The 22,584-nt window shown below is 37.8% G+C and overlaps 1 protein-coding gene across 4 annotated transcripts in view; it reads left to right on the top strand.

Annotated features, from left to right (window-relative positions):
* The window catches only part of STIM2 (stromal interaction molecule 2), a 151,500-nt gene that overhangs the window by 81,218 nt on the left and 47,698 nt on the right, over positions 1-22,584 (top strand). For all 4 annotated transcript variants that reach the window (XM_042984812.1, XM_042984811.1, XM_042984814.1 and 1 more), the window contains one exon: positions 8,000-8,114. In XM_042984812.1, coding sequence (XP_042840746.1) covers positions 8,000-8,114 — 115 coding nt within the window. The remainder of the gene's footprint in view (positions 1-7,999; positions 8,115-22,584) is intronic.

Genomic DNA, 22,584 nt, shown 5'->3' with positions numbered 1-22,584 from the left:
AAGTGGTCTCTGGATTATGTTCTCTGACAATTCTGTCCTCCTTATCTCTGTTCCTCTGTTCCTATTGTGTTTTCATCCCCTCTCCCCCCTCCCAAGTTGCTTTTAGATTACTCTCTTTATCCCTGACTTTAAGCTATTAGATTATGATGTGTATTGGTGTAGTTTTCTTTATGTTTCTTGTCTTGAAGTATATTGATCTTCTGGGATCTGTGGGTTTATAGTTTTAATAAAATTTGGAAAAATTTCGGCCATTATTTCTTGAAGTATACTTTTTTTGTCACTCCCTCTTGGCTCCTTATGGACTCCAATTACACTTACGTTAGGCTGTATGAAATTGCCCCACAGCTCGCTCTCTGATTTGGATAGTTTCTCATGCTTATTGTATTTAGGTTTGCTGATATTTTAGTCTGTCATGTTTATTATTAATCTCATTCAGTGTATTTTTCATCTCGGTAATTGTAGTTTTAATGTTTAGAATTTTGATTTGGGTCTTTAAAAGAAATGCTTTGACCTTACATGTCTGCAGTAACACACTCAGAATTTACTTTAGCTTCTTGAATATATAGAATATAGCTGTAATAACTACTTTAATATCTTTGTTTACTAATTCTCTCATCTTTGCCATTTTTGAATTGGCTTTGATTGAATTTTCTCCTAGTTTTGGGTTCTATTTTTCTGTATCTTAGCATACGAGGTAGTTTTTCATTGGATGCCAGACATTGTAGATTTTACCTTGTTAGGTACTGAGTATCTTGTGTCCGTAGAAGTGTTCTTAAGCTTTATTCTAGGACAGGGTTAGGTCACGTGGGAGCACTTTAATCCCCTTGCCTTGTATTTATAAGCTGTTTTGAGGGCAGAGTCCATGTAGAATTTAGTCTGGGGTTCGTGTTCCACAGTACTGAGACAAAACCTTTCCCACAAATTATGAGATTTTTCACTCTGTCTTATTGGAACAAGCACTATATGTAATCTGCTATATGTAATCTTCAGGGATTGTTTCCTCTAAATTTTTTGTGTGTCTTCTTTCCTTAGCTTGCTATGGCTTTCTTGTACTCACGGGCTGATCAGTAGTCAGTAAAGACTCCAGGCAGCCTTTTTCTCTCTCTCTCTCTCTCTCTCTCTCTCTCTTTTTTAGATAATCCACGCTCCCTCTCTGTACAGTCCACTCTTCTCTGTACCGAGTCCTGTAACCCCTCCTCTCCCTAGTTCTCCCCAAGCTCCCACCTCCACCTCTTCACCTCAGGAGGCTGCTGGTCTCTGCCTGATTCCCCCTTTCTGTGCATTATCCTGAAAATTCTGGAAGTTCTCTTTAGGAATTAATTTAGGGCAGTCACAGGGCATACTTTATTTAGAGTCTCCAGGAATCACTGTACTTTGTTGTCTTGATGTTCATGGCAGTATAGGACCTTATTTATTTGTTTACTATTGAATAGACTGATGGAATCATAGGTAGTTTTGTTAGAGATTTTTGGATTATAATCAATACTAATCTCGAAGAGTAGTCATTATATAGGTGATGTATTGGTTCCTGTGTAACAAACTTCAGCTCATAAATACATTGTGTCTTACAAGTCTTTGTAAATTAGTTGTTTGACTCTGTCGTCTGTCATCTCTCATCCGATCATTCAGTTGAATTAGTGTCATAAATACTGGGTAAGTTCTCCAGCTAGCGCATAAAAGGCTGTGGTTTAGTTTAAATGGTGTTCAAAGTCATTGTGAGGCCAGTTGAACTCTGAGCTGTTCTGAGAACAGAATCCTAAGGAGGTCATTGGTGCATTTATTGTGGGTAAACTGAAGATTGACTGATGGGTTTTTGATGTTGGAAATTTAGGGAGTGGGATTAAGGGCTGAAATGGTACTGTAGCAGCTGGGCAAAGTGTAAAGGTAAGATGTGGAAACCGTCCAAATCAGCTTGAAATTTTCATTAGTATAGATTTTTAATGTTTGAAAAAAAATTGAATGTAGGATCTGAAGAATTTTTTCTCAGATATTAAGTGATTTACCTTTTTTCATTTGTAATTCCATGAAAACATGTCCCAGTTGCCTGTGTTCTCTTAGGTTCTGTGTAGATGTCATCATTTGTCTTAGATGAGAAGATCAGAGTTATTAACACAGAACTATCTTAGCACTAGCCCGTGTCCCTGCATTGTTACAGCATTCTGTGTGGTAAGTATCAAGCAGGGTTTGATATTGCTGCTCCGTAGATTTAATTCTTAGACCAGTGATTATCAGTGGCGTTTTATAGTGCCTCAGAGTCATCTTCTAGCATTTCAAGAAATGATGCAAACCAAGGCAAAGATTTAACTCATTATCTTAAAAAATGATTTACATGAAATAGCTGAGTTGTTGAGTGTTTACTGTATACCAAGCACTATTCTTTACACTTCATATGAAATAAGCCACTTAAACCTCACAACCTGTTGATACATGACTCTTGTCACCATTTTGCTGACGAGAAAACTGAAGCACAGAGAGGGAAGTAACTTACTAAAGTCATACGGCAAATAGTAAATTTGAGATACAACTACACTAGTATGTATCGGTCTGAAGATTGAGTCTGCACTCTCAACCACTGTGTTCACTTTTGGGATGAAGAAATATGGACAATTCATGTTTTATTAACATGGTATCATTTCTAAGAGTTTGGGAATCAGTGCATTTTTCAGAACATCCACGTTAGGATGGTGGTGTGAATAGTGGTGAAGGACTTAAACTTTGGAATTCTTTAAAATTTATGTTGGTATTAGGTTTCCTAAATAACTGTATGAAATGGAATGAATTGCCAACCCTCCCTTAGCCTTAGCTTTTTCGTCTTTACGGATGAGAATAACAGTGATCCTTTCTGGTATGCATTCTTTCCCATTAGACATTATACTAAGCTATTTTAGTATTCTTTTTAAGGTTATATATTTGCCGGGGGGGGGAGGAAGAGCCATACTGTCAGTGCAGACAGAGCGGGATAGGGACTCAAACTCATGAACTGCGAGATCGTGACCTAAGCCAAAATCAAGACTTGGATATTTAATCAGCTAGGTCACCCAGGTGCCCTGGAACCCATTTACTTTAACTGACTCACGTGTCAGACCTTGGACGCTGTTGATGACAGATTTCCTTGGGAAGATCTCTGCTTACATTGTCAGTGAAAAGGCTGTGGTTTTCCTCTTCATCTCTGTGTTATGTATGTATTTTGTTTCAGAGGTCTGAAATGGTTGTCTTAAGAATATTAGGAAATCCTAGCTTCTTAAATGTCTATTATTTTCCAAAATGTATATTAAACCTACCAGACTATTCAAGGTGAAAGTAATTTATTCAGGCTTTAAACTTCAACAGCAATAATAACATTGATATATAAAAACGACTCAAATTACTTTTATTTTCTGACGCTCCTGTGTGCTAGGTATGCATTTTTAAATGAATTTTCTTCATAACCATTTGTGTTAGGTAATTTTATTTTCCTCACTATACAGAAGAGAAATACGAGGCTAAAAAGAATGTAAGTAGTGGAGTCAGGTTTTGAATATAGTCTGTTACACTCAGAGTCTGAGTGCTTAACTGTGATGATAGATCACCTCTCCATGAATATTGAGATCTTAAAATCATATATTTAAAAATCAAAGGGGAAACACTTATGTGTCATTGTTATGTCATGGAAATCAGGACAAGAATTGTGTAGCCCAAGCCTCCTCAGGAGCTGAACTGGAAGTCATCAGGAATCGAGCCAGTTCCTGGTGCCATTTCTTTCTTGCTGTGCTCTCTTTCGTTTCTTTCTCTCTTGGCGTTTTGACTTCTTCTGTATGTGGTTCGTCTTGACTGTTCATAGAGTGATACCTTCGACACCAGTTTCCTTATCACCTTAAAGATCCAGAACCATCACCAAGTGACCTAGCCTTTTATGGTCGGAGTTGCAGTTTCTTGTGAAATAGAATCCTTTCATCCTGGTCATGCTCTGGATTGTTTTCTTCTGGGTCAAGTGTCCATCCCTTAGTCACATGGCTGTGGCAGTGGGTGATAGGTTGCGTGAAGGATGAGCTACACTGATGTTGGTAGGGGAAGAGGTATAGGCTGAAAAGGGCCCCAGATATGAGTGCACTATTATGTGTCAGACTTCATTAAGCACTACTATAAAAATAACAGCACAAATATAAATGCAAATCTAATAAAAACAAAAAATGCATAGCATCACAAATGTAAAATATACATACAAAATACAAAGTAATGTGTATATTAGAGATACAGGGAACTGAAATCAACTTATCATCTAAAAGTTAACTTCCTGAAACTGGATATGTAAATTCCATAATGGTATTAGAAGAATATATTTAAAAGATTCATCTGGGTGAATGTTTTTGAAAAGAATATTCAGTAGTCATTTATTTGAGTACTTCTGTATTTGTATTGTCAATTCAGGCTTCCCGATAGTAGGTTTAACTAGGTGCATAATTGGATATGTTTAGCCAGGAACTCTAATGTAATTTGCAGTACATTGTTTGAAGATTTACCTCATAGAATTTGAATCTATTTTCTGATTTCTTAATTCACAGATTTCAACAAATAAGAAGTGTTTTTCGTTTTCTCATGCATTTTCAATTATTGGTGACTGCTTTTAAAATTTCTTCTGTTAGCCTGTCTCATTTCTACAATTTGCACTTCTTTATGAAGTTAAAGAAAAGTCTGAACGGTCAGAATGCTCTATAGGATATTGGGAAGAGAATTTAATGGAAGCTGATGAGTTCTAGTATGTTTGGTTGAGTTAAAAAATTTCCAACTTAATTTCAACAAAGTGATTCTGCTTTCTAGTCACATTGTGATAAAAATGTTGAAGATATAGGAGATACAGACTACACTTCTATGTGGTTTGTTATGAATTGTATTATTTTGGGGTCGTGTTTTAAAACAGAAGCATATACTCCAGGGAAAATATAATTCTGTGCATTTATATAGTTTTGACCCACCTTTTGTAGGAGCCAGATAGTTCTTTTACATTAAGTGAACTATATAGATAATCTTCATGAGCTTTTTTTTTAATTGTCCTTCTTTGATACCTAAATTCTTTTATTTATTTATTTTTAAATGTTTGTTTATTTTGAGAGAGAGCAAGCGGGGCAAGGGGCAGAGAGAGAGGGAGAGAGAATTCCAAGCAGGTTCCGCCTGTCAGCACAGAGTCCAATGTGGGGCTCAATCCCACAAACTGTGAGATCGTCACCTGAACTGAAATGAAGAGTTGGATGCTCAACCAGCTGAGCGACCCAGGCACCCCAATTCTTTTATTTTGTTAAACACGTAATTTGGCAGATGTCTATACCATCCTAGGCTTTCTAAAATTGTTCAGTAGCTAGAATGTCTCATCTAGTCCATGTATGGAAATTAGCTCTATTTTCCAAAATCTATTGATCCTGAACCCACAGAACTCTATTTTTATGTTGTGTTCATGTAGTGTAAAGAATTTCCTAGGACATTGGTTTTCTTTTTTTATTTTTCATGTATCACAAGTATGAAACAGTTGCCATTTGTTCCAAGTGGCTGGACTATTTCCAAGGCAGGCTTCCTCCCTGCTTTCTTCATCATCGTGCTTTTCAATATAGAATTTCTCTCTAGCTCTTGAACCTTTTCCACGCTAGGGGCGGTTTCTGAACATCTCAGTGGCAGTGATTTTTCCAGGTATACCTACTAGATTTTGAAGGTATCTGGAAGAGCAAAGAGGAAGGGGCAGAAACAGGAAAAGAGAAAATATGAAATAGAACTAGGCAAGAGTTGTAGCAAAGATTTTAAAATCTTTAAAAATCACTTGTAAAAATGGTATTTAGAAAACAAGGGTGAGGCACTGTCTTTAGAACAGCAAAAATACATACGTAATAGACCTAGATACCTGCCTTTCAAGTTATCTATGGTGAAGGACCAGAGTTTTCATTTCCTATTCATTACAGATAGGGCCTACACGATAAATACATTTATCACATGCTTGGGTCAGAATTTTTGAAGGTGTATAATTGCTATAAAGGTTTCTAAATGGCTTCTCTCCATTTCTATACATATTGTAGATGAGAATCAGTTTGCTGACTGACATCAGTCCCACGACCACATGTTGGGTAGTAGTGTTGATCCTAAAATGTTTTTTCTTCGTTTTATAACTGGGGTTATTAAAGCTCAGAAAAGTGAAATGATTTTTCAGTATTACACAGCTATTAAAAATTTATTTTTTTTTAGAGGCGCCTGGGTGGCTTAGTCGGTTGAGCATTTGACTTCAGCTCAGGTCATGATCTCACGGTTCGTGGGTTCGAGCCCAGCGTCAGGCTCTGTGCTGACAGCTCAGAGCCTGGAGCCTGCTTCAGATTCTGTGTCTTCCTCTCTCTCTGCCCCTCCCCTGCTCATGCTCTGTCTCTTTCTCTCTTCCAAAAATAAATAAAAACATTTAAAAAAAAGTATTTTTTTTAGTTTCAGTAGAAAACAATACAAAAGTAAAATTTGACCTTTGTCTGAAGATGATGTTCATTGTCAGCATATAAAAGTCAGAAAAATAGGTCTTGGGGGTTGGGAGTTCTAGGGGATTTTCACTTTCTGCATTATGGATTTCTGAAATAATCTTTTATATGATCTTTTATTTTTGAAATTGGAAACATTGATAAAGATATCAAATAAAATAATACCAAAACAAGAAAAGTCAGTAATGAGAAAAAGCATAATAATACAGAAAATTATTTGTTTCATATAATTAAAGTAATGAGTTTATATGGGGAAAGTATCAAGGGATCAGGCCTAAAAGATTGTCAGGAATAGGATTGGGAAATGGTATATAAGCCATAAAAAAAAAAGCCATAAAAAAAAGTAGTTTGCTTTTTATTTGGGAGACAGTGGGGAACATCTGAAGGATTTTATGTAATGAAGTAACATAGAGCAGGTTGCTTTTAGCAAAGAAAATTTTAGTGCACTCTCTATATTTTATTTATTCTTCTTTAACAAAATTCTTTTCACATTTTTTGTTTATTTGGGGGAGGGGCAGAGAGAGGGGGAGAGAGAGAATCCCAAGCAGGCTCCGCGCTGTCAGCCCAGAGCCCGACATAGGGCTTGATCCTATGAATCATGAGATAATGAGCCAAAAATCAAGGGTGAGATGCTCAAGCGAGCCACCCAGGTGCCTCTTTCCATATATATTTTAAAGTAAGATTAATGGAGGATCTGCTTTAGTTTTATAAAATACTTTAGTTCTGACCACTATGGTCAAATGCCTTTCAATTGTAAATGATAGCTTCCAAGGTAGGAGAACACAGAAATATGAAGCAGTAGTTGAGATGAGTACTCATTGTGTTTCGAAACACCCTGTCACTAAGTATTTGGTAAAAATGTATAATGTTGAGGCAGTATGCCATGTTTTTGAGCATTAGAAACCTCTTGGGTTGAAAGCTCTGCTGCTTGTGATTTTTCCAACCTTGGGCAAACTATTTTACTTCTTTGGGTCTCAGTTTTCTCATCTATAAAATGGAGATACATAATACAGAACTGTCAATAAAGTTAAAAGACTGTGTGTGTGTGTGTGTGTGTGTGTGTGTGTGTGTAGATACATAGACATGGTATGTAAGGTAGAATAGTAGCTGGTAAATAATGAGCATTAAATAAGTACTTTGTCTTTTAAAGGTTTATTTATTTATTTTGAGAGAGAGAGAAGAAGAGACAATCCCAAGCAGGCTTCTCATTCTTAACATACAGCCTCACATGGGGCTCGAACCCGTGAACTGTGAGATTATGAAATGAGTGAAAATCAAGTCAGACGTTTCACCAACTGATCTGCCCAGGTGCCCCTAAATTTTTGTTGCTGTTATGATTAGTAGAAGACATTTTGTTAAATAAATTTTATAAGCATATAAGAATAATGTGAATACAAAATACCAAAAATATACCAGTTATTATCTGAAAATTGCCACCTACTGGATTTCGAACTTTTCTCAGTTTAGAGACTAGAATAGTGCATTTAAGTTTACTTAATTTAGTGTTTTTTCTTTTATAGTTTATCAGAGAAGATATGAAATATAAAGATGCTACTAATAAACACAGCCATCTGCACAGAGAAGATAAGCATATAACTGTTGAGGATTTGTGGAAACAGTGGAAAACATCAGAAGGTAAGACTTTTTAGTGAACTGAATCCCTCACCTGCCCTTTGCCCTACATAGCCATTGTCAACTCACTAATTGCATATGATTTTATGAAAAAAATCAAACTACCATTTTCTGTGAGGATACTTATATTTTAGTAAATTTTCCACTTTTGATTTTGAAAAATGATTTTTATCTTTCTTAGGATTCATTATGGGTCAGCCTGTTGCCAGATAATTTGATACCTTGTACTAGAATAAGTAAGGTAATGCATGTCTGAGAGCTTAAAGTTGTGGCGTATTGCTTCAGCTGTTAAGTGACATTATTATAAAAGATTTATCAAATAAATATGGATCCCAAAGTTGTGTTTTTAATTATCACATACAGTTTTCTGAAGTCTTCAGAAGGCACAGAATGTTTAAGCTTTTCCTTAAATAAGTTCTTTATGAAGTCTTCTAATAGTTGCATGATAAGTTATATAATTTATATTTTATCATTTTTCTGCCCTTAGATCCTCAGGCTGTCTCATGGACAGTAACTAATTGGGGCAGGAAAAGTGTATGACCTGAAACCTCACCTTGATCCCTAATACTAGAAAAGAAAAAGATTATTATTATTATTATTATTTTATTTTTGAGTAACAGAGTCAACCAAAATGTCTTTTTCCAAATGTTTTTATGTTTCTATTCTTTTATCAGTCAAGCATTGGTGTTGTGTATATTTTTCTCTGCACCTTTGAATGGTGAAATGAAAGGAGGAGGAAGTTGGGACAGACTGCCACATAAGAGGATAAAGACATAATAAAGTTCACTAGACTGGCTCTGGTAACATTTGGAAATGGGAAAATACAGAATGCTACCCCATTAGTGCTTGGTATTTGTATTAATATATAAGAAGGTTTATAGCGTGCTTTAAAAATCTGTCTCTCCATTTCCCTTCCCTACTACCAATTTGAAGTAGTCGGAACTTGGGTAGTACTAGAAATGAAAGAATATCAGTCTCATGAGGGGAAAGTGCTAGCATGGTGGGAAGCTCCGTAAAACTTAATCTGTGTACAGATATGCCTTGGAGATACCGCAGGTTTGGTTCCAGACCACCACTCTAAAGCGTATGTTGCAGTAAAGCAAGTCACGTGGCTTTTTGGTTTCCCAGCGCATATAAAAGTTACGTTTACACTATACTGTATTCTGTGAAGCGTGCCATAGGTAACATTATGTCAAAGAAGATGTCCATCCCTTAATTAAAAAATGCTTTATTGCCAAAACATGCCAACCGCCATGTGAGCTTTCAGCAAGGTCTCATCTTTTTGCTGGTGGACGACTTGCCTCACTGAGGGTGGCCGCTGACCGGCCAGAGCGCTTGCTGGAAGCGGGGTTGGCCGTGGCAAGTTCTTAAAACAGGACGGCAATGAAGTGTGCCACGCCCACCGACTCTTCCTTTCCTGAGCACTTTCTCAGTAACAGGCAGTGCTGTTTGATAGCATTTTATCCACAGTGGCACTTTTTTCCTAACTGCGAACCCCGCCCCAGCTTTATCAACTAGATTGATGTCATATTCTAAATCCTTTGTTGTCGTTTTACCAGTGCTCACAGCATCTTCACCGGGAGTAGATTCCATCTCAGGAAAACACTTTCCTTGCCCATCCATAAGCAACTCCTCATCTGTTCAAGTTTTATCATGAGATTGAAGCAATTCAGTCCCGTCTTCAGGCTCCCTTTCTAATTCTATTCTTGCTGTTTCCGCCACATCCGTAGTTACTTCCTCCACTGAAGTCCTGAACCCCTCAAAGTCCTCCAGGAGGTTGGAATCCACTTCTTCCAAACTCCAGTTAATGTTGATAGTTGCCCCTCTTCCCATGAATCACGAATGTTCCTAATGGCATTTAGAGTCACGAATCCTTTCCAGAAGGTTTTTAATTTACTTCCCAGATCTATCAGAGGAATCATTATGGCAGTATAGCCTAATGAAATGTGTTTGTTAACTGGTAAGACTTGAAAGTGGAAATTATTCCTTGATTCATGGGCCGTAGAATGGATGTTGTGTTAGCAGGCATGAAAACAACATTAATCTTGTTGTACATCTCCATCAGAACTCTTGGGTGACCAGGCGCATTGTCCGTGAGTGGTAATATTTTGAAAGGAATCTTTATTTTCTGAGCAGCAGGTCTCAACAGTGGGCTTAAAATATTCAGTAAACTGTGTTGTAAACGGACGTGCTGTCATCCAGGCTTTGTGGTTCCATTTATGGCGCACAGGCAGAGTGAATTTAGCATAATTCTTCAGGGCCCTAGGATTTTCATAATAGTAAACGAACATTGCCTTCCTCTTAAAGTCACCAGCGTCATTAGCGCCTAACGAAAGAGTCAGCCTTTTCTTGGAAGCTGTGAAGCCAGGCACTGATTTCCCTTCTCTAGCTGTGAAAGTCCTGGATGGCATCTCATAGTCTAAGGCTATTTTGTGTGCATTGAATATTTGTTGTGTAGTGTGGCCACCTTGGTTACTTACCTCCTGGATAGCTTGCTTCAGCTTCTGCCGTAGCCCTTGCTGCTTCACCTTGCGCTTTCACGCCGTGGAGAAATCTCGTGAACCAATCTCTGCCAGCTTCTAACTAGAAATCTGCAACTTCCGCACCTCTTTCAGGCTTCACAGAATTGAAGAGGGCCAGGGTCTTGCTCTGGATTAGGCTTTGGCTTAAGGGAACATCGTGGCTGATTTGATTCTATATCTAGACACTAAAACTTTCTCCATACCAATAAGACTGTTTCACTTTCTTATTGCGTGTACACAGGAGTAGCACTTTCAATTTCCTTCAAGAACTTTCCTTTCTGTTGACAACTTGGCTAACAGGCACAAGAGACCTAGCTTTCAGCCTGTCTCAGCTTTTCACATGCCTTCCTCTCTAGGTTTAATCATTTCTAGACAGATTAATTTTTTTGTTAAAAAATTTTTTTTAGTGTTCATTTTTGAGAGAGACAGACAGACAGACATGAGTAGGGGAGGTGCAGAGAGAGAGAGAGAGGGGAAGACATAGAATCCAAAGCAGGCTCTGAGCTGTCAGCACAGAGCCCAACACGGGGCTCGAACTCAAGAACCCTGAGATCATGACCTGAGCTGAAGTCGGACGCTCAACCGACTGAGCCACCCAGGCGCCCTTCTAGCTTTTGATTTAAAGTGAGATGTGATTCTTTCTTTCACTTGAACACTTGTAGGTTATATTATATTATATTATATATATTATAATATATATTATATTATATTATATATATTATAATATATATTATATATAAAAATATATATAATATATTATATATATATTATAACATATATAATATAATACATATATTATTAATTGGCCTGATTTCAGTATTGTGTCTCAGGGAATAGGAAGGCCCCAGGAGAAGGGGGTGGGGAACAGCCAGTTGATGGAGCAGTCAGAACACACATATTTATCAGTTAGGTTTGCCATCTTATATGGGTGCTGTTCGTGCCACCCTAAAACAGTGACAGGAATGACATCAAGATCACCAATCACAGATCACCATAACAAATACAATAATGAAAAAGTTGGAAAGAGTGCGAGAGTTACTAAAATGTGACACAGAGACAGGAAGTGAGCAAATGCTGTTGGCAAAGTGGTGCTGGTAGACTTGATGCAGGGCTGCCGCAGGCCTTCACTTCGCAAAAGGCAAGATCTGTGTGATGTCGGTGATGTGCAACAAATAAATAGAAGTGAGGTAAAACAAGGTCTGCCCTTGTGTGAACTGTCTCTGCAGTACATACGCATTACTGAAGGAGTTAGAGGTCCCTTATAGAGTCTGTTGCGACTAGTATATTTTAGATTTTGGATAAGAATAAGTTGAGTGGAACCCACTTAACTCCGTTTGAATGAAGGAAAAAAGGTGCGGTACCTTGTTATCACCTGGCGTGCTCCCACGTGGTTCAGCCCCGTCCCTTGCTGGGGTAGTTGCAGCATCTGCCCTGTGTCCCCGTGCGTGTGCTTGTGCTGTGCTGCGTTCTGTACTCAGCTCAACAGAGTCATCTGCTTAAAATATAAGTCAGGTTTGCTTTGTCCTGTGGCAGCTCAGAGTAAAGGCCAAAATCTCTACAAAGACCCATAAGCCTCTACCTGACCTGCCCTCCCCTGCCTTCTCTCCTCCTCCCTGTTGTGTCCCGCCCGTCTGTCTCTCTCACGCTGGTCCTCCACTGCAGGACTGCGCCTGTCCTCGCTCGCGGACCCTCAGGGAGGCCCACCCTCAGCACTGTGTTTAAGATGGATGATCACACCCCTCACCCCCTTCTACCCTTGTTCTTGGCACGCTTATCTTGTAGTCAGCTTCACATTTCCTTCCCCCATATCGAGTATCATCTTCTGGAATATTATATAATTGATTGACTCGTTATGTTGGTGTCCTTTCTCTCTCCTGCCTCTGAGAATGCAAACTGCAGAGAGCAGGGGTTCTTTGTTTATTTTCTTTATTAATGTATCCCAAATCCTTGGGGACTCTGTCCTCAAACCATGTTTTGGTTTTTGACCATAGGGAGTTTGGTGAGATCTTTTGTGATCTATAAAAATGTTTTGTTTTGTTTTGCTTTGGCTTGAGGCCTTTCCAAGTTGAGTAGCCTCTTAAATCTCTTTCTCCCTGGGCTTTCGCCTTAATTTCCACCCCCTAAAATTTTTACTATTATGGTGCTGAGATTTACATCTGAGTCACCAAACAGCCTAAATTTATGTACTGTATTATTTTTCTCCAAACCCCAGTCTCTCACATCACCTCCTAAGGAAGTAGCACATGGGAGGAGGAGTCTTACAGCTGCATGAGAGGAAATAGAGAAATGAATCTCAGATAAAATAAACCTCCATTAGAAGCTTTATAATCACCTAATTGATTTTCTCAATCCATGTGAGACATTTATTAAAGGAGTCATGTAAAGGCAGGGCATCGTTGCTAGATCAGCATTTATTTATTGATGGATGGATGGATGGATGGATGGATGGATGTTTATTCTGAAAGGGGGGGGGGTCGTGCAGAGAGAGAGACAGAGAATCCCAAGCAGGCTCCCCACTGTCAGTGCAGAGCCTGACGCGGGGCTGGAACTCAGGAACCATGAGATCCATGACCTGAGCCAAAATCAAAAGTCGGATGTTTAACTGACTGAGCCACCCAGGCACCCCAAGATCATTGGTTTTTAAATTATAGCCTGAAAAGACTCTGGTATCATGAAGACATCTTAAGGCCAGGACATGTGGAATGTGCAGGATTCTGCTTTTATCTGGTGTGTTTTATTTCTATCTAAGATTTTTGTTAGGAAACAAAAAGTAATTCTTTTGAAAAGGTTTGGAAACTGCTGCTATAGACATTAGAATGTACCTCCAGCAACAGTATGCAATTCAAGGTTGTTTGGTAGAACGTAATACAAACACACACTAGTGTGCGTGCATGCCTGCGGATGCTGGCAAACATATGGGCATACGTGTCTCCAGTGCCTAGAGCGGTGCCCTGTTTACTTTGATATTCAGTAAATATTGGTCAGATGCATGAATTGTACCTGATGAGCATTGGCTATTTAGTATTTCAGTTCATCCGTACTTTTGGGTATACGCGTTTCTGTTGCAATAAAATATACGCGTTCTTGAAAAACTTCTGTTTTGTAAAATTAGGAACTTAAAAATTACAAAAGTTTATGTGAAAAACGGGGTTGCAGCAGGCTGCTCAAGATTTATGCAGCTTTATAACCAAAGCACTAACAGTACTAATAAAAATACTAGCACAAATTGAAAAGATGTGTCAAATTCCAGATCAGTTAATACGGTAGTGGGTGTGTGCCTTTACCTTAAACAAGTAGGTCAAGATGACTTCAGGGATGGAGGTGTTAGATAAGGCTGAGGTTGCTAAATTGTGTAGACAAAGGAGACCTGAGCCAGAAGCCCTGCTGAGACAGGCGGTGGCCCAATTGGGCTGAGAGGAAGGAGTGCAGCAGACAGCATGTCCGTAGCCTGCTGTTTGGCATTCTGTACACTTTGTACCCATTTGCTGTTACTTTGCGGTATAAAGTGCTGATTAAGTCACACTTGAAATGGTGTGACTGTTACATTTTATTGACATGATCCTTGTTGACCAGTTGCATGTAAGCTAATTCGTGGCACAGAAGCACATGCGGCAGAACAGGTGGTATCTGTGGTGTACTAAGTAGGCCCTGGATCCCAGGTATTAGTGATGAATTAAACATATCTCTGGGCAAGAAGGAGTAATCGCTGAGTAGGAAAGACAGACAAATAATTGCAGTACGTGGTGATGGGTACGATAATAGAAAAAAGTGTAGGACATGGAGATAGCTCACTGGAGGAGAAGCGAGCTCTCTGGTAGGATTATATACAGAAGGTGGTGCTTGTGATAGGTTCAGAGGATTGACCAGGAGTTCTGGAGGGGGGTGAGGAGGTGGACCGTTCATGGTGGCCCCTCATGGCTCTTTCTTCAGGTACCTGGAACTTGCTGGCCGTGGAAGTGGCATGCCACAGGAAGCGTGGGGGCTTTCACGCTCTACAGACTTAAGCCCCAGCCCTTCTTTTTATGAGCATTCTCTGGAGGGTGAAGTGGACCTAAGACCTTTATGGCGTTGTTAACTGGGGAAAAGTAAAATTGTGTGATGCAGAAATCGTTCCTGGTGAGACTCACAGAGAGAAATTTCAGTGTCACCTGAATATACTTTTTGTGTTTGTGTGGACAATGCTTGATCAGTCTGCACATGGCAGTAGTCCGGTGCACATGAAAGCCATTTTAGAAACTAGTATTAGATTTCAGATAGGTTCTGATAAACTGGATACGTTGTTAGAATTAGGAATGCATTTAAAGAGTGGCTAGATACCTAGTGAAGAAAAATGGAGAGAGGAAATTATTGGTTTATGTTTAAGTTTGAGGCACCATAATGGATAAAAAACTGATTAAGTAATACACTGTTTTTAAAAATGGTAACTCATTGGGCTAAATATTTATTATGACATGGGACAACCATGAGGTAATCTTCCCATCCTGTTCAGCACGGGTCTTATCTTACCTAAGATCACTGTGTAATTTGGGGCTTTACAAACTGAATAGCCATTTGGAAATTTTTCAGAAGGTTTAATTTTTTTTTTTTTTTGGATTAGAAATTTAAAGAACTGAAATTGCCTGAGAGAAGAGAGATGTAGGCATACAAGTAATGGTTGTTTTCAGTTGTATATAAATTCCACCTGAAGAGAAGTGACCAAGAGTATTTTCTGTTTAAGAAAGCAAAAATGTGAATGTCACATTAAAGGATAAGTAAAGGAAAAAAAAAAAAATCCTGACATTGAATGTTAAAGTTCTAAAAGTAAGGAGAATTATAGATATTTCCTTGATATGTAGATCCTTAATATTCATAAGAATATTCTTCTGGGTGTGAAGTACGAGTGGATCTCTACATGTTGATAAAAATCTTTGAGTTTTTTTTAGGTGTATGCTATTGGTTACAATGAGATTGGGATGAAAAAGAAGTATCTGTGCATGTTTAGCATTATCAGAAGGGTAACCGTAGACGTAGACCTTGCACGTGATGAGGTATCATTATTTTTGTGGCATCCGTTAACACAACATTTATTTGGAAACTTACAGTCGGCATGGCAGTCACTTTGGTAGAACACAAGTATGAGATAAGACCTTTCTCCTCAAGGGGCTTACAGTACTGTCCCATGTGCACAGATGAAATGTTAAGTAACAATTGAAGAAGGTGTGATTAAGTAGCAGGTAAGTGTTACTATTATGAGAGTTTTAGCAAATGGACGGATTTGTTATGAGGAAGTCTTCATTAGGGAGATGACTCTTCAGCAGGATTTTGAGAGACTTAAGATGTCCTTAGAAATGATAAAGAGGAATATACAGATTAGCACATTAAAATGAGTAAGTAGATATGTGTAATTCCAGCCTTAAGTTCTAAATCCCTCAAATAAGCACAGTTTACAAATCATAAATATAATAATTTTTAGTGTATGTGAGATAAGAATAAACCCCTGTTTTAATATTTGTCTTTTGCTATTGCATGTAATGCTTAACCATTCTGTATCTTTGTCATCTGCTAAATGGAGATAAAAATTGTGTACCACGTCAGATTGCTGAGGATGAGATGAATTTGTCCACCTTAGTGCTTAGAACAGTGCTTAGTGCTTAGAACAGTGCTTAGTGCTTAGAACAGTGCCTGGCACATAGCGAGTGCTAAATGACCATCCCTTGTTACCACTGTTTTTGCAAGATAGATGTGGGGACGTGGAGACTGATACAGATGGAAGAGGTGTCTGGGTTGGGGAATAGTAGAAAATAGGGTCAGAGGGAGAACAGACTGGTGAGCCTTGATGTTTAAACTGGATGAGCTGTTCCAGGAGTGGTAAGATTCCGCTCATGAACCAGTGCTTACCATTTGGTGGTGGTTGCCTATAGCACTTATTAAAGAAGCTTGCTCTGTGTCTGGTCTCAGTAGCAAAAAAGATGTTATTGTAGAAATTGGTCGTTGGCAATATTTACTGTACCTATGGCAGGTGGTAGTGTATTTTAGCATTTTATTAATCATCACACTAAGTATGAGGAACTATTTTAACAGCTTCCCATTGTAGAAAGACTTATAATGTAGAATAGTTAAGGGAAATGAATTCACTTAGGAAGACTAGCTTTGAGTTTAATACAGTGTGGATTTTAGTGGGAAGAATGAAAAAATCATGAATTCTGACAAATGTTTTACAGGAAGACTTGAATCAACTTTCCCCCTTTGTTCAGAATGAATCCCATTTTATTTTTTTTTCCTCCTTGTGATTTTAGACCCATTGGACTTGAGGAGAATCATTTAACTGACTCATACAGTGTACCTATTTTAGTAAATATTTATTATGAGCAAGACATTGTTCTAGTTACTGAAGATACACAGATGAAGAATATTTTTTCTGTCTTCCACCTGCCTAGAGTCTATTATTGGAGAAAAATCTGTTAATAAGCAGTTAAAGGATGTGATATGATCTAGCACAGAGATATGTAGTAGGCATTGTGGGATAATAGAATAAGAACATGTTGGTCTGTCCACAGAGGGCAAGTAAGGCTCGAGGAGTTAGTTGCATTAAGGTACATTACCCTTCATCTCTTGTTATCTCTTCACCGGGAGGCACTCTGCTGGATCAATTGCTTTCAAGATATTTGTAGTTAATATGGCACATTTCAAAAACACAGCGCTCTTAATATGCCTCTTAATATGCTTGTGCTGTCTTATTAACTCAGGTTCTTAACACTTTTCAACTTTTGTATGATACTTTTGGCTCCAGGAGAAGCTGTTGTTAGCCGTCTGTAGAGGTTCTGGGTTTTCATTGTCTACAGAAAGCAGTTTATACAAGAGAAGGCCTGTTCTTGAGGTGGAGTCTAATTTCAGAATGACAAATGTCATTATTTCTAACGTTAGTTCTAACTAACAAAAGTCTTTTGTAGTCCAAGTTGTATGTAGAGAACAGGTCACACAAATGTATTGCTCACTTATTACTGTCAACCGGCTTATTTTAAGTGCTTAACATGCGTTTTTGTTAGAGGAGTAGCATGAACATTACTCGATCAATTTGCAAAGCACTGTTCTATATTAATCAGAATTGATTTCTATACTATGCATAATATATGCCCTTTTAAAATTCATTAAATAGCTTTCTTTTCATTGTAAAATTACATGAGGTCTGAGCACTCATAATAGGTTTCTGATCTTATTTATTCATCATTGTATGTCAGCATTTCAGTCTCCCTTTATTTCATATCTGTTTATTGGGGCTAACTGTTTTGGTGTTTATAATTTTCATTTTCTTCTTATTTCTCTTTTGTTGTTGACCCTTTTCCTTTTTTACTTCAGAATACTTGACTTTTGGAGATTTAGGGTCATTGTGTGTACTGATTTGTTAGGATTAATTATGTCTGTTTAATCTGTGGAAGATACTTCACTTTGAGATGGCTGTGTCTTTTACAGTTGTTTTGATTTTATTCTGAAATAGAGACCATCTCAGAATAGGATGCAGAGAACAATTGCCTATCGTATCTCTCTGTACTTTGGGTTCTAAAAATTGACAGTTTCTATTCTTTGGGAACTCATGAAATAGATATGTTGTGAGCCTCACTTGTTTCTCAGATAACAAATTTTCCAGTATGTAATTCATCATATGATGAAAATGTTCTTATAATTTAAGGAAGTACTATTCTAAAATTGTTTGTAAATTTGCCTTATTATGGTTTTCTATGCACCTGAGTTATTCTACATTTCTCCTCTGCTATGTTCACAGACTCAAGGGATACCTCAAGTTTGGAGTACAGTAACAGAACCTTCTGCAGAAGGTAAAAATGAGGGCTGTCCACTTTTCACTATGATGGACTATTTAGAAAACAGTAGCCTTTCTTAAACATCTTAATGTTCTTTCTTCATTTTCCCCAGCAGTTGGGAATTGATTCCATGTAGATTTGTGTTAAATTTGGCTTTACCATTCCTTGGTTTGGGAAGTGGGTGGGTAGGATGGACTCTGGTTATAGTTCTGTATGTTAAAATGTATATTATTACAGGAGATTCACTACATTAAATTCTACTTTAGGTGGAACAAAATTTTATTCCTGCTCTTTTAGATAAGGGACTTGTTTGTTGACAATAGTATTCTCTTCTTCAAAGACGGACAGTTGTACAAAAAAACTTTGTTTTTTTCCCCCCCCCCCCCCCCCAAACAAGTCTGTGTTTACTTGGGTCTTTTTTGCTATTCCATCGATTATTACTTAGCGGTTTGGAAGCAATTATAATAGAAATAATGCAGGTTACAAGTGCATTGAAAATAAAATTTTCAGAGATATTCAATAACCTATTTCTATTTGAATATGAACATGATTTATTTCTGAAAACTCTAAACATTTTTGTAATTCTGGATCATATATATGTATATATGTTTTATTACATATATAAATATGTGGCTCAGAGAGAATGAATGATAAAAAATAGGGTTAACCCCATAGTGTATGTGTATGTATCATACTTAAATACTTTCACTCTGTGGATGGTTACTCTATCAAAATCGAGTCCTGAGCACATATAAAGCTTGTTTTCTAACTTTCTCATCTGGTTAAGATGCTCTTCAATAAGACATCCTAAATGAGCATTCTTCTAACATTTGGCCACTCTTGTGTTTCTGTTTCTTTTTCTATCAGTGTGAATTCTTCCAGGTTGTTGAAAATGGTGGACCATTTACATACTTTTGATTTAGAGTATTTAAAATCAACTGCTTACTTAAGTTACTGACTTAAAAAAAAAATTAAGAGTCTAGATCAGTCTGACAAAGTGAAACAGTAAATGTCAGTCGCGTTGAATTAAGTTTTTACTTCCATCATCATTTCTTTTCCTTATCATCAGGTAAAAAGAAAGTATAAAACAGGTGTTTATCACTAGGAGTTTATGGCTGCTTAAGGGCTATGTTCTCAGACAAAATTAACAACAAAGAGTTTTAATAACTCACATAAAGGTATTATAGGTAAAGTCAGATGACTTGAGAGTTTAGTAAGAGAAGGAAAGAGTAGCTCCCTGGGAATACTGCTGATAAGGCAAAAGCTGAGAATTAGCTAATGAAGCAAGTAATAGCTATCAGAAACATGGGAGGTAAATCAGAAAGTCTAGAGAGAAACGTTTTCAGGACGTAATGGATGGTTGCATAGTTGAGGGCATAGTCTCCATATTGCAGAGTATCTGCTGAAAGCCCTCATGAAGAATGTTCTTTTTCACATCTCTGTAATAGGAACACATGTCTCATGTCTTTCATGTCTCTTTACGTTATTTGAATCTTGATAAATTTCTTCTCCCTCACTTCCTTAGTGGTGGATAGAGAGAGAAGACATGAAAAGTGGCTAGTAGTTCCGATATGGAGAAAAAGGATGTATTGGGACAAACCCATGAGACTGGGCAAGAAGAAAGTCATTAACCTTCAAGAATCAATTTAAACATTGATAGGAGGAATTGAATCACATATACACACAAAATAAGTGTTAAAACAGATTTAAGTGGAAGCAAGCTGAATGTGCATCAGTGGGTAAATGGATAAGGAAAATGTGGCATATACATACGATGGAATATTATTCAGCCTTAAAAAGAAAGAAATTCTGGCATGTGTTACAACATGGATGAACCTTGAGGACATTATGCTGAGTGAGATAAACCTGTCATAAAAGGACAAATGCTGTTATGATTCCATTTATCTGAGATGCCTAGAGTAGTCAAGATCATAGAGAAAGAAAGCAGAATGGTGGTTGCCAGGAGCTGGGGAGAGGGGAGTGGGGAGTTACTGGTCAGTGGGCACAGAGTTTCAGTTTTGTAAGAGGAAGAGTTCTGAAGTCGGATGGTGGTGATGGTTGTACAACAATGTGAATACTTAGTACTATTGAACTGTGTGCTTAAAAATGGTGAAGATGGTAACTTTTATGTATTCTAACCTCAATTAAAAAAAATGGTCTAAGAGAATGGGTAGATGAGAAGTAGAGAAACAGTGGACAACCTTTGAAGGTACAGGCAAGAAAATGGAGGGAAATTGAATGGTAGTTACAAATGGCTAGTATGATCAAGTAAAGGGCTTTCTTAAGAACTGGTAGAGTTGACTGTGCTTAAAGAAACAGGGAAGCACTCTACTGACATTTTTAAAAGTTGAACATTTTTTAAAAAATTTCAATTCAGGGAGTACTTTGTTCAAAAAGTACTGCGTATAAGAGTTGTAATTGGAATTCTACCTTATTACATCATTTAATGCCAGCATTTATTTTCTTCATGGATAATTGTGTTGGTTTATGGATTGAAAAGATATTGTTGGCTAATAAAAAATGAATTTAAGCTAAGACAGGCTTGTGGACAGAATTGCTAGCTGGCACTCCTTACAGGCACGTCACTAAATGTTTTCAAATCCTTCGTAGAATTTATTTCCTGTGAAGAATTTGACTGACAATTCAAAAACGATGTCTTAACCTTTTGGGAAGGGGATGGGGGGGACTAGGAAAAGAGGAATTGGGAGGGTGAGTAATTAAGGCCCAAGAGAGACCCTACCTTTTGAATTTGCTTACGCATTTGTTTGGTTTCTGAATTGTATGTTGTAAGAATATAGAATTCTAACGTCATTGTTTTCCATGTTTTGACCAGTACGAAACATTTTATGACAGACTTTTAATGATAGTGCTACAGCTCTACTGCTACAATGAATAATGATAGGTTTCTGTGTACTAGCTGCATTCCCACTGATCCAGAGCCTGTGACCTTAGCAAAGGTAAGCATGCCCCAGATTGCAGTGTGAGATAGTTGAAGATTGATCTGCTTTGGTAGTTGTCTAAATTTGTCTCCTCTGTTTTTAATGAGCATGCTTGGTTGCATGAATTTGACCATGACATTAGACTGCATTCTCTTTTAGATGTGCAATTGGAAGCTTTTGGGTGTATAATTGGAAAAAGGGGAGGCCTAGTTTTAAGTTAGTGGATATGTTTTAAGACCGTGTCCCGATACTTTGAGTGGTTTTTAAGAATGTCCAAAAAAGTAATCACTCTAGTTTCTAATGGAACCTGCACTATATTAAGTACTGGAGGCTGAATTTATCATAAAACTAAATGCTTGATCGATTAAGTTCTGTGCATAACTGATTGTTCGACATGCTTTGTTGAGTGGCTTGAAATTACAGTATACTATGTCTTCTTTTTTACTACAGAGCTTTATTTTAAAGATGGAGCAGTTTGTGTTTTAGTATGTCTTATTTTGTGACAGAAGGTAAAGACAGACTCAAATTACCTCAAATATATTGGGATATTTGTTGTAAGGATACTTTATCATCAATGATTTTACTAATTGCAGGTGATAAAAATCAGACACTTGATTCCATTCATTCATTGTGTCATCAAATGTGTATTTAGTTCTTGCTGTGAGACAGGCATTATTCTGGGTTTTGGGCATAAAGCATTGAGCAAATTAAATATTCTGCCCTCCTGAAGTTAATACTCCTTTAGGGAGACAGATAGTAAACAAATTTGCAGGTGTGTATATGCTCATAAGACTACTGGAACAGATAAGTGATAGGATAAAAGTAAAGCAGGGTAGCATATAGTCATTGACCAGGTAGGGTGAGAGGGCTTTTTAAGTAATGCAGTCAAGGAAGAACTCTGCAGAGAAGTGATATTCCTCGGTTCTAGATGTGAGTGTCAAGAGAGAGTGAGCCAAGGGGAGGTCTAGGTGAAGTACATTCCAGGCTTAGGGATCAGCCAGGCTAAGACCCTGAGGCTGGTGTGACCTCAAAGTATTTAGGGGATTATGAGAAGGCTAGTATAGCTAGAAGATCATAAAGGATGGGGAAAGTTGTACGAGACAAATCAGATCTGTGAGGCAGACAGGGGCCAGATCTCCTAGGACCTTGTAGGGCCCAATAAAGAGTTGGGGTTCTGTTGTAAGTGTAATGTAGTATATTCTATGTCTAGATTCAT

Source organism: Panthera tigris, chromosome B1, assembly GCF_018350195.1.
Source record: "Panthera tigris isolate Pti1 chromosome B1, P.tigris_Pti1_mat1.1, whole genome shotgun sequence".
Taxonomy (NCBI): Eukaryota; Metazoa; Chordata; class Mammalia; order Carnivora; family Felidae; genus Panthera; species Panthera tigris.
This window is presented reverse-complemented; position numbering and strand designations above follow the sequence as displayed.